Source organism: Myodes glareolus, chromosome X (genome assembly GCF_982192425.1).
Source record: "Myodes glareolus chromosome X, mMyoGla1.1, whole genome shotgun sequence".
Taxonomy (NCBI): Eukaryota; Metazoa; Chordata; class Mammalia; order Rodentia; family Cricetidae; genus Myodes; species Myodes glareolus.
In genome coordinates, this window is record NC_142053.1 from 98,236,433 (window position 1) to 98,250,242 (window position 13,810).

General features: G+C 38.2%; 1 protein-coding gene across 8 annotated transcripts in view; it reads right to left on the bottom strand.

Annotated features, from left to right (window-relative positions):
- Positions 1–13,810, bottom strand: part of Dmd (dystrophin) — a 2,257,783-nt gene that overhangs the window by 222,790 nt on the left and 2,021,183 nt on the right. For all 8 annotated transcript variants that reach the window (XM_085684598.2, XM_085684595.2, XM_087902601.1 and 5 more), the window contains one exon: positions 11,776–11,854. In XM_085684598.2, coding sequence (XP_085540724.2) covers positions 11,776–11,854 — 79 coding nt within the window. The remainder of the gene's footprint in view (positions 1–11,775; positions 11,855–13,810) is intronic.

Here is a 13,810-nt window from a genome sequence, read left to right on the forward strand (position 1 = left end):
TCTAATGTAAAATTTAGAGAATGTGATGGTTCTGAGAGTATATCACTAGGGTTAACAACTGAGGACGAGAGGAGAAGAGAGTAAGGGGAGTAGGAATGCTTGGAAACAACCTAAAGACAATTTCAGTTGACCCTACAGGCTGTGTTACAGTTAGGCTTCTGTAGGTTTTTTTTTTTCTCATATTAATCAAAAGCTGTCTATAGCGTACTGTAGTGGTTTTGATAAAAATGGCCCCTATAAGCCCATAGGGAGCAGCACTATTAGGAGGTGTGGCCTTGTTGGAGTAGGTGTGATTGAAGGAAATGTATCCCTGGGTGGTGGGCTTTGAGGTTTCAGAAGCTCAAGCCAGGCATAGAGGCTCACTGTCTCTTCCCACTGCCCACCTACCCAGAGGCCTAACTCAGCGACCTCTCCAGCTCCATGTCTGCCGTATGGTGTCATGCCTCCTACTATGATATTAATGGACTAAACTTCTGAATTGTAACCCAACACCAAATAAATAGTTTCATTTATAAGAGTTGCCATGGTCATGGTGTCTCTTCACAACAATAGAAACTCTAATTAAGACAAGGACATGCAACTTCATGTCAGTCAGGCTCAATGTCTGCTCAGCAAGGTATCTTAGATACTGCCTGGAGACTGTCAATTGGAGAGTATTTCGATTCACTTTTGTGTGTGTGTGTCTGTGTGTGTTGTTGAGGATGGTGATAAAAGGGTAGAAAACTAGTCTTAAATTATTTTACAAGCATAATATTCTAGATGATTCCCCACTTTCATGTTCATAAATTGTTCAGAGACTGACACAAAAGAGTGGTGCTTTTTATGCATGTTGCCATATACATGTGATATAAGCACATGGAAGGATGAAATAGTTAGATTGCTATGTGTTTGAGGCTAGCCTGGACCAGATCGTGAGTTTTAGGCCAATGTGGGATACAGGGTGAGATCATGTTTCAAAGAAAATAGATAATTAATAAATAAAAGTATAGTTTCCAATCGAGGACAATTTTACTCTTAAGGAGACATTTCACAATGTCTGTAGACAGTTTTGTTTGTTACAGCAGAAGAGGAAAGGTCTTATTGCTATGCAGTAGACAGAGGCGAGAGATCAGTTGTCAGGGTTAATACAGAGGGCAATTCCCAACAATTACCTGGCTCAAAGTGTCATAGTGTCTAGGTCAGGACAACTGGTTTACAGTTAAGCCTGTGCCTCACTCTTAGATGGATATAAAAGAGCTGACCAGCTGAGATGTTGTGCCTTTGGAGAGTCTGATCACACCACACATGGAGAAACACAGACGGAATAAAAGTGAGGGAATGAATAAAATGTCAGCACAAAAGAAGAAAACAATTCACAACGAAGCAAAAATTGTAGGGAAAGAGGCGCTTGTTTTCCTTTTATCAGCACGTTCAGGAAGCAGAGGCAGGCACATGTCTGTGAATTTAAGGCCAGCCTCATTTACACAGAGAGTTCCAGGACAGCCAGTACTAAATTAAATAGACCCTGTCCCCAAAATGGTAAAAAAAAATAAGATTTATTTTTGTTAGATGAGAAAGGTTATGATAGTGTAAAACATTTGCCCAAAAATGTACACACAGAGAAACAAGTGTGCTCAGTTGTGATCTTTCTATAGTTTGGTTTATTTTCCAGGAAAGCACTCTACTGCTGAGATTTGACCCCAGGCTTCTACTCACTTTTTATTTTGAGAATAAGGTCTCACCAAATTCCCAGGTTGCCTTGAACTCCTTCCATAGTCCAGGCAGTTCTTTGCCTTCTGATCTACCTACTTCATGCTTCTGAGCAGTTGCGTTATTGGCCCATTCCAACAGTCCTGGTTCCTGTTCTTCTTCTGGCATCTCTGCATTCTGAAACTATGACTCTCATCACATAAACACATTTCCCTTCCTTAGAGTCTTACGGAAACATACCAAATAACACAGAAATACCTGCAGCTGACTGAAATAAAGATGAGGTTTTCATTGCATATATGTGAAAAATCTATTTAAAAATCCAGAAGAGGAGTTTTAAATAAGAACCAGTTTATGTAATTCTCTAAAAGAACAAAATGCCTTTTGTCCTCACCTCAAAGTTCTCACGAGAAAGTATTTTGCAATCTCAAACTGGTTGTGTTCTGAAAATGGAAAACATCCAAATGGAAAAATGAAAGTAATGATTTTTGCCCACAGGGATGTGATTCCGCCATTTCTGCTGTGCAAAACTTTGTATTCTGGGACAGATGACAAAATAGTACCCTAGGCCAAAGGCACAAATGCTTTTATTTTCTGGGAAGTGTAAAATTATACCTTTTAGAGCTACCATTCCAATAAAATAGTAGCCGTGTCATGAAAATGATTCAGAAGTCTAACACTAGTCTCCCTTACCCCAGGTCATCATGAAAAAAAAAAAAAACCTCCCAGGGGAATCTGTCACAAGGAAGATGAAATAAAAAAGCCCTAGGCATTTGCGTCCTGACTGCCATGCTATCAGACATTTTCTTGTAGTTATAAGATAAAGTAGGGACGACTAGTGATAAAGCTTAAAGCCACATTGTAGTTCTAAGCAGAAGTCTGTATAGACTAGAATAGTAGCTTCACAAAGACTACATGAGGTCACTATTCTACTTAGATTCCTTTGGCCACACTGAATGATAAATCTCTAGGGCTTCTGAGTGTTGGATAGATAGTAAGGCTCCACTGATATTTTCAGTAAAGAATGTCGGTGGTGGTTCACCTTGTCAATTTGATAGGATTCCGAATCATAATAAAAATAAACCTCTGGAAACCATGGGATCATTCTGATTAGGCTGAGATGGGAAGACCCATCCTAAATATGGGCAGTTTCATTCCGTGGACTGGGGTCCTGGACTATGGGCAGTTTCATTCTGTGGGCTGGGGTCCTGGACTATGGGCAGATTCATTCTGTGGGCTGGGGTCCTGGACTATGGGCAGTCTCATTCTGTGGGCTGGAGTCCTGGACTATGGAAAGTTTTATTACGTGGGCCGGGATCCTGAACAATGGGCAGATTCATTCTGTGGGCTGGGGTCCTGGACTATGGGCAGTCTCATTCCGTGGGACTGGGGTTCTGGACCGAATGAAAAGGAGACACTGAGATGAGCACAGCATTCGTCTCACTCTGCTTTCTGACTGCAGATGTGATGCAATCACTTGCGTCAGGCTCCTGCTGCAATGACATACCTACCATGCAGGATTGTACCCTTATGAGCCATTTATCTGTGAGCCTAACTGATCCCTTTCTCCCTCAAGATGGTTTTGTTATGTATTTTGTCCAAGCAGCATGTAACTAATAGAACATCGTGCAGCCAAACGGGAGCTGCCTTGTCACAGCTAAGTCTACATGCATCTGTGAATGACTAGTCCTGTTCCTAAGGTGCTTCCAGCTCTGTGGTGCAATGTGGCTTCCAGAGTCTCCTATGGGGTCTGACTGAAGTTAGTCTCAACCTTTTTCTTTGGTTTGATTCACACTCATACCACAGACATCCTCACACCACAGACAAGTTCCCTCCTTCCCTCCCTTCATCTGAGAGAATTCTCTAAACAAATTGCTTCTATAAGGAGCCCCAACTAAAATGCTACTTATGTGGAAATTTCTCAAAGTCTAAAATGCTTAATTATTCTGATTTGCCCAGAACTGAGGATATTTTCTGGAATTGGAGTATTTCAGGGCTTGAGTCTGAAAAGTCCTGGAGAAGCTTTGATGAGTGGTTACCATTATAGCACATAAACATAAGTTGGGAGACTATTAGATGAATGTCAGTGTTATTGGATATATTTAAAGGTTTGTTGCCCCCTCCTCGCTTTATTTGAGATAGGACTTAATTATTGTACCTGGTTAGCCTAGAACTCACTGTGTAGATCAGGCTAGTCTCAAACTCACAGAGACTCATGTGTCACTGCCTTCTAAGTGCTCTGATTAAAGGCATGAACCACCATGCATGAGTTGTTTATTCTATTTTGAAAAAAATTAAACATGTAAGGAAGGGAGTTGAGGGTAAAAAATTGGTGGCTTTCAAGTTGGAAACAAATGATTTTGCTCCATTTATCAAGGGCAAGTTATAAAAGCATGGCTTCACTGACAAGAGAGAAAACGAATTAAGCAGGGATATGATTTAAGACAATTAAGATTATAACGCCTACAAAAAATAACTGATCAGTTCTTTCTTTTTACAGTGTCTCATGATCTGTGAACAAAAAGGTCACTCAATGAAGTTCACAGTTTTTACATTTAGAATAAATAACCAAAAAGAAATCCATTTTTCTTTGCCACCAATAGAGTATCATACTAGAAGAGATCATCGGGTTAAAAGCTGAACTATAAAAATTTTATCTTTAGAGTTCCTTCCATTATGAAAATAATATGTGCTCCTCATAATCTGCAAAGTACGAAGAAAAGACAATAACTGTTTACATTTGGATGTACTTTTATTTTCAGGCTTTTTGTGCATTTTTCTGTTGTTTTATTTTTAACATAAAATGTGATCATGCCATAATTTTGAAGACAATATTGTCCTTTAATATTTAATGTGGCACAAGATACTTTTTGTAAAAATGACCACATAAAGATATGAATGCTATAGTCCTTCCTAAGAACAACACAAAAAAATCTTATATATTTAGTGCCAGCTGTATGAAGTTACAATGTTAAATTTCCTGAACACTGTGGATTAACAATGTCAGAAATAATTTTATTATCACTTATTATTTTGGTGATAAGAATTAATTCATTATGGATTTATTGAATGCCTTTAAAATATCCAGGTATCATCCTAGAAGAATATCATTATCGCCAAGATTAAGCAATTAGAGGATTCTCATTGAGTTATTCATCTGTTCATTAATTACAAAGATGATTATTAAGCCCTTATAATGTGTGAAACACTGAACTTTCACATTAGATACATGCTTAGAGGTGATATTAGCTACTCACATTGAGATTCAAATGCAAGATGATAAATAATATTGGGTGAGAAATTTGAATCTAAAAGGTTCAACTGCCAAGATGATAGCAATCATGATAATAAGCTAAGTAGCAAACACAAGTGTAGCAATTAATTTCTCTCAGGAACTTTTCTAAGGGTGCAATATATATTAGCAATTTGATATTCATAATGCTACTGTACTTTACAGAACTCAAAATCCTACTGTTAATAAGATGCATTTTGGTAGAGCATCTGCTGAAGCATATATGAAAACATATTGTAAATATTAATGAAATATGGACATATGTTATTTTTCCAAAGTTTTAAATAATAATTAAGGAGATATCAAGTTATCTTTTGGGAGCTGTGAACCCCCAGATCCTGAATTTCTTGTAAATAATGTGTTATGCTTGTAGGTGCTTTGAGCACGAGACGCTCAGGAGTTCCTGATGGCAGGTGAGTGGTTTCTGGTGGGTTTGTCTGGGGCGTGGCTATCAGTTAAAGATCTCTATATAAGCTGCCCCTGGACACAATAAAGGGGGCAGTCCTGTTTCAAGGATGACCCATGTCTCTGTCTGTGTGCCTTTGTGTGTTTAAATCTCCAAACCCTTGCCTGGCTCATGAATGGACCTTGGGAGCTCAGTCCAGTGCTCTGATGTGGGAATATGGGTCTCTGTCTCCATCTCTAGCCATCACCGGATGAAAATTCTATCATACTACAAAAGCATTTGTTCAACTATGTTCATAGCAGCATTATTTGTAATAGCCAGAACCTGGAAACAACCTAGATGCCCCTCAATGGAAGAATGGATAAAGAAAGTGTGGAACATATACACATTAGGGTACTACTCAATGGTAAAAAGTAATGACATCGTGAATTTTGCATGCAAATGGATGGAAACAGAAAACACTATACTGAGTGAGATAACCCAGACCCAAAAAGATGAATATGGTATGTACTCACTCTAGCCATAAACAAAGGACATTAAGCCTAGAGAAGCCAAATACAGGAATAGTACCGTACTATTACGTAGTACAGGTGGACAGTACAGTCATCTATAAGGTATCTGAGTAAGAATTCGAATCTAGTCAGTCCATATCTACAAATTACAGCTGTCTCCTGCTCCCCCTTTCATTTAAATGAGAAATCATTTGCTATGTTGTCCAGGTTGGTCTCAACTAATCCTTTTGACTCAGCCTCCCTAATGGCTCTAAATACAAACGTATATCACAGACACTTTTTTGGTGGGGGATTTTAGACAGGGTTTCTCTGTGTAGCCCTGGTTGTCCTGGAACTTGTTTTTAGACTAGGCTGGCTTCAAACCCATAGAGATTATTTTACCTCAGCCTCCCAAGTGCTGGGCTTAAAGCTGTGTACCACCATTGTCCAGATTCAGTGTATTCTATGCCATGTTGAATGTCAAATTTGTTGTAGATGAAAAAAAGTGCTTCCGTAGTCAACTAAATATAAAGAAGAACCAGAGTCTTTCCATCCTCTTCTTAGAATCCCAAAGACTACCAAAGATCTCAAGAAGTCCACCAGGGAAGGGACTGTCCATTTCTGTCAACCCTCAGGGACAGTCATTAAAGTAATATAGAACATTAATGTTCTAAAGGGCTCAGCTTGGGAAATGTTCCTCTAAGGAATTATGGAACTTATATCATATTAAGACACCATGAGTTCTTTGAATTACTACTGAAGGGGTTTTATCTTTTGCGCAATTTATTTGTTCTCGGTAAACAAATCAAAATGTACAATTCAGAATCGATGCCCACAGAATGGAAAATAATCAGAAAGCCTTCTTGAATACTTGAAAAGCATAGGAAAGCCAATATTTAGACTCTCAGACCCATCAATGAGTACTGGAATATTTCCTGAATCACTGACATAAAGAGCTTGTCATGGTACCTACAGCCTTATAATTACATATATTTTATATTGCATTGAAATTACAATACATGAAATAATTGAAGCTATGCTCTTCAAATTTCTCACTTTTCTGGGTTTAAGCTGAAGGAATGAATTAGGAGTTATGGCATATTAAAAGTAGGTGGAAAGATAAGTTAGTGCGTGTCTAAGGACAAGACTCCAAAGCAGCTTCTTTATAACCAATGGCAATAAAACATATTCATTGCATCAGAGGGGAACCCCACATCATCATATTTTACACGTTTCTCTTTCTCTCATTTCCACTCATACCTATGGCAACAGAAACAACTTATTTGGCCAGTGAAGACCAGGTTATCAAAGAGAAACTGTGGATAGTCTGTCTCTACTGAGCAGAAGGAGGGAGAAGTTGAGCAAGGAAGTCAGGACCGCAAGGGGTTGATCCACCCACTGAGACAGTGTGCCTGATCTAATGGGAGCTCACCAAATCCAGATGGACTGGGACTGAACAAGCATGTGATCAAACTGGACTCTCTGAATGTGGCTGACATGGGGGCTGACTGAGAAGCCATTGATAATGGCACTGGGACTTGTTTCTACTGCATGTACTGGCTTTTTAGGACCCTAGTCTGTTTGAATGCACACCTTCCTATGCCTGGATGGAGGTGGGAGGGCCTTGAACTTCCCACAGGGCAGGGTACCCTGCCCTCTCTTATGCTTAGAGGGGGAGAGAGGAGGGCAAGTGGGTAAGTGGGAGGGGAATGGGAGGAGGGGAGGAAGTGGAAATTTTTGAATGGAAAAATAAATTTTAAAAAATCAATAAAAAAGAAATCACTCTCCTGCTATTCCTAGTAGCCTAGAAACGACCACATACAAAAGCCAACACTTCTGGTAGAACCTTGGTATAACTTTAAAACATATTCATTTTTATTGATTTTGTGGTAAGGAAGCTGTTTTAATTTTTATAGAAAACAACTGGAAAGAAAATAAGTGACTTCCAAGATGCTCTGCCTCAAACACCCAATTTCTTGTGCAACTCTGATAATCCATATGGAAAGTTTTACAAATCACAGAAAAGTTTAACTTCACAGCTATGTGGTTAGATATTTATCTTGAAGAGAGCATCTGAGATGTCTGAGACCAGCAACCTTAATATTGGATACAATAGTGAACATTTTGAAATAATCTTAGTATTAAAAACCTTTAGAATTCTCTTGGTAAATCTGGCACAGCCATAGAAGGAGACATTGTTTAGCTATCAAAATTATTAATTGAAGGATTGTAGGAGCTAGAAGGGCCAAGGACACCACAAGATAACCCACAGAATCAACTAACCTGGGCTCATAAGGACTCACAGAGACTGAACCAACAACCAGGAAGCCTACATGGAACAGACCTCGGGACTCTGTATATTTGTTACAGTTGTGTAGCTTGGTCCTCTAGTGAAACTCCTAACAATGGGGGCAAGGCCTAACTAAGATTCTTTTACTGACTTTAGGGACCATACTCCTCATACTGATTTGCCTTGCTCAGCAATACATAAGGAGGTGCTTAGTCTGACTGCAACCTGATATGCCACACTTTGTTGATATCAAGGAGACCTGCCCTATTCTGGATAGAGACGGAGAAGGAGAGGGGACAGAGGGGGGATGTGGGAGGGGCTGTGAAGGGAGGCTATGACTGGGATGTAAAATAAATATATGGAGACATTTACTTAAAAATTATTGATAGAATATGTAAACAAAAGTGTTTCTAATATATTAGTGAGGGGGAAATCAAGTCATAAAACAAGGTCTCATTGTGTATCCCTGGCCGGCCTGGAATTCACTATATAGTCAAGACTGGTCTTGGTGTATCATGCTTGTTTCCTTTTTCAAAATTCCTACTTGATTTAAAATGAAAAAGAGACCAGAGTTATAGCTCAGTAGTAGAGCACTTGATGGCATGCACAAGGGCTGTAGGTTTTATCTCTGAACTGGGAGCAATGAAGAAGAAAGCAAAGACAAGAATTTGAACCCAAACAAACAGAAAATATGTCAACTAAATTTTGGAGAGTGTTGTATCTGAGTAGTGGAATTATTGATAACTGTCCCTTTCCTGTTTACCCTTATGCTGTAATTTTTTCTAGATGAATGTATATTGCCTTTGAATTTAAAGAAGATAACATGAAGATTCAATCCATATTTAGTCTCCCTGTCCTATTTCTGTAACACGACTTCAAACATTTTAGCATATTTTTCCACACATAAGTGGAGCGTCTATGTGTATTTTGATGTTCCATATGGATATTCAAAATAATTCTGCCTTCTAGGACTGATCTCATTCAGGCAGAGCAGGTTCTTTCTGCGTGCACATGGCCACAGCCCTGACCTTTCTGGAGTGTATGCAGGGATACAGTTGGAAAGGTGGGAAGATGCTTCACCTAGTTCGTTAAAGCCCAGAGCTTATGGCTGACATTCTCCCAACAGAGAGCCATCCCTCAGGCTTATGGATTTTTACCCCATTAAAATGCAAATAACCAGGGAGAAGTATACATTGAACTTTACCTGTCACCTGTGTTAAATGAGCGTAACGTATCGTTTTCTGGGGAATCGGTTTTAATGGAGAAGGCATGGGAATTTAAGGGGGGAGCAGAGAGAAGAAAGTATGAATGAATATACATGGTGTCTGAGGATTAATTAATATTCATAATAGTGATATTTTTATTTATGGTTTATGAGTCACTAAGGAGCATGTTATCACGTTTAATTTTAATTAAATTAAATAGTCTAACTGTTGCCAAGACAATCTACAGTCTTTAAAATTTTTCTTGCGGCATTGCTAAAAGCTGTACTCCATACTCATAGAGAAATACCCATTTAACTTGCCCCCTTTAACTTGGAATCATAATCATGTGTGGTATTAAAAGATTGTCCAAATAACCACTGAGGGTAGAATAAGTCAAGAAAATATGATTATTTATATGATTATTTCTGACTTAATCCATTATTCATGCATATAAAACAATACTAACATTTTTCTAGTAATTTTTGTTGTTAAAGGTAATGACCAACTGGAAAAAAAAGAGAATATCTACTCTAAAACATTAGAATATTTTTGAGCATGGATCTTTCCATTAACCAGTGGAGAATAGAAAAGATAGGAAGGGACAAAAACTAGCAATCAGAGAACGGATCGGGACTGGGATGTGGGTTCAGTGGGAGACGCGTGTGGTACGCAAGCATGAGGGCCTGACTTCAGATTTCAGGCACCTGCTTAAGAGTTGGGAATAGTGGTGTGGCTGTAACCTCGGTGCTATAGAGGTAGAAGCAGGAGTATCTCCAGAACTAGCTAGTTAGTCACTGTATATGGACTGGCAAGCTTAAGGATCAGTGAGAAATCCTGTCTTCAAAATAGAGTGGAGTGCAGTAGAGAAAGTCATCCGGTACTGACTTCTGCTGTCCACATGCGTGTGTATATACATGTACATCCATACCTGCATGCACATGTGTACATGCTCACATTCAGAATTACATATACCATACACGCACACACAGACAGAGAGACAGACAGACAGACAGACAGACACACACACACACACACACACACACGCCAGTTGTTTGAAGGGAGGTCCTGTAGAATAACTCCCTTCTTATACATAAATTAAGTAAAGTTGCAGTGTAATGGTTAAAAACAGACTCTGCAATCATTTTCTTAAGTTTGAATTCTGGCTTGCATATACACTAGTTGTGTTAAAACAGATTTCTTAATTTCATTGTCAATAAAATGAGTATAATTTCTTCATCATTAAGATGACTTTAATACTGGAACCACCTCATGGACATTCTAGAAGAATGAAATCAATTAAATATATAAAATTGCTTGTCACAAAATAACTGCATTAAGTGATGTTAAAACCACCTACATAATTACATAGGACCAAAAATGTACTAATTATATGGAGTATAACTGTGGTTTTAAAGTACTCCAATACACACACACACACACACACACACACACACACTTGTTTCTATGGAAATGTATTATATGTATGTATATATAACTTACAAATTACAAAGTAAATGCAGATATATATATATATATATAGAATACATTTCCACAGAAACACATATAACCATAGAGATATTAAAAATTAACAAAACTAATTAGAGGAAAACAGGTGGTTGCCAATTAGATATGCATTGTTACATTAATAGAATGTTCCAGTAAAACTTTCTGTAAACTAAAGCTGTCTTTGTTAGAATTAATTACAAAATATGTAATTTTTATTAATAACATAATGAAATCGACTACAAAATTCAATGAACAAATTATGAAAACTGGTAAAGAAAAGGAATAGTAAAACTGAAGGCCAAAGTGAAGGGAGGATAATTCGGGAAAGGCAACAATTGGGAATGAAAGAATTTTAATGACTGTCGTTAAGAACTCCAGCGGGATGTGGTGTCACATGTCTGTAATTCCAGCACTTCAGAAACTGAGGCAAAATGACAGTGAGTTCGAGGTTGGTTTCAGGCCCATAGTGAAACCTTCCCTCACAAAAGCAAAGGCTAGGAATTTAGCTTAGTGGTACAACACTTGCTTAGCATTAACAAGGCACTGAACTTCATCTTGAGCACAGAAAAAAAAATTAGACTCATAATAACGTGTATTGAGTGATGTTATGAGTATATACTCATAATGATCAGCTTTGCAAAGTAAGTTGATACAGGTAATGATATTCAAAGCATTGAAGAAGTCAGTACCGGAGAACACACGACAGGAAACAATTGTTTTAGCTGAGGAGTAGAGACAATGATCTAACTAGGCTGCGTGTTCCACCAGGTTGCACGTCAGGATGAAATAGACCTCTGTCGTATCTGATAGAAATGTCTGTTAATTCAACCCCTCCTAACACTGAGCTACCAAGACACAATGAGCAGGTTAATCAGTGAACAATGAAAATGACTTACTAGAAAGGAAGTGCTGGGATGCTGGGCCAAAGTCCCTGTGGGCTTCATGCAGCTGCCTGACCCGATCCTCCACAGCCACCTAGGAGGGAAAGAATAAAAATGATATTTTCTCATCACTATTAGTGAAAAACATTTCAAACACTGTCCCTTTACGGTAAGATGTTTTCTGTCTGTAAGGCTAAGAATAGCAAAGCAACGATTCATATCTCTGGTTTTAATATGTTCTTAACTGTAAACATCTCCAAGACTCATTTTTATCAAACAAAGTTCAAGCACAAAAAAAATTTGCTCTATTTTGACAGTTTTACAACCGCACTTTTTATGCTCCCTTTATTGGAAATCACAAATAAAGTGCACATTATAATTTACTTTACAAAATTCTGAGAACATTGTCACAAGTGCCCGATAGGATCTTGTAAAGGTTTATTGGTTTTGAGTCTTAGTTGATTATTTTTGACTAATGCTAAGTTAGTTTTAATAGATTATTGCTAGTTTATAGAGTGATAATTCTTAGCAGTGAACAAACAAATGTTGATGACAATTAGCCTGACACTGATATCACACACCTGAAATTGAAGCACTTGAGAGGCAGGATAATCATACATTAAAGCTATCTAGAGCTACATAGTGTGTCCCTGCCTCAACTCAACGAATGAGAACAGAGCAAATTGAAACAAAAAGTACAGTAAGAAGAATTAAGCTAAAAAAGCATGAATTGGAAAGATAGTTCAGTCAAGAGAATACTTGAAGTCAGAAGTCCAAGTACTTGAGTTTGATGATTTCTGGAACCTAAGTCAGTGGTTCTCAACTTTCCTAACGCTGCGACCCTTTAATACAGTTCCTCATATAGTGGTGACCCCAACTATGAAATTATTTTGTTGCTTCAAAACTGTAATTTCGCTACTTCTATGAATCGGAAAGTAAATATCTGATACGTAGATATCTGACCCCTGTGAAAGGGTCATTAGACTTCCAAAGGGGTCTTGACCCACAGGTTGAGAACCACTAACCTAATTAAAAGTACTGGTACATACTTATAATGCTAGTGCAGGGGAGGAGGAGACAGGAGCATCCCCAGATTTTTCTGGCCAGTCAATGTGTCTCAATTGATTCTTCCAGACCAATGAGAAACACTGTCTCAGAGAAGGTGTATGGTGTTCATGATGCTGACACCGGAGGATGTTTGCAGGTTCCCACATAAATACACACATGTATGCACATGCGCCTACACACACATTCATGTAAAATTACACACATGCGCACACACACGCAATGAAAAAGCAGAGGCAAGGTTTAATTTGTGGTAACGTGGGGTAAGAAATGAGATGAAAGAAATTTTCAGAGTTCAGTTTTCATCGCATTTAGAAATTAATAAGAACTATGCCCCAGGCAGTATGGAATAAACCTTGTCATTCTTTTTTCCTATTAGGTTTTTCTATAATGCATTTGCACACTGTCCTGTTTAAGCTTCTTGAATTTCATTCATTGTAGGAAAAGGGGGAGACCTTTTGGAAGGTGTGAAATGATATACTTTGTCATCTGGCATTTCACCAACTCAGTATTAGTGGTGGCCCCAGGCATTCTCCTCAATAACTTTGGATCTTAGTTTGCTTGTCAACAGCCCATGCTAAACAAGGAAATGTTCAGAGATTGCCCACAGGCACCAGAATTTAGGTTCCTGTGCTGTGGAGAATTATCTATAAATAAGGCAGCTCTCAATCTCATCAAGTAGTCTAAACTAATGTCAACCCTGACTTTCCAATATCAATGAAATACGTAATACATAACTAGAAATTTTTGTCTATCTTTGGTTGGGATTCATTAAGCAGAGTTTCAAAACGATGCAGGATTTCTCTTACTATTAAACACAGGGAAACACTAGAAACATTTCAGATTTGTTTGCCCAGATTGAGATCTTTGTTCTTCCAATCATACTGTATCTACTGAGACCACCAAACATCCATCTGTCCTGCAATATTTTATATATGCATATAATAATATATTAATACATATTAATTAATTAATTATTCTTTAT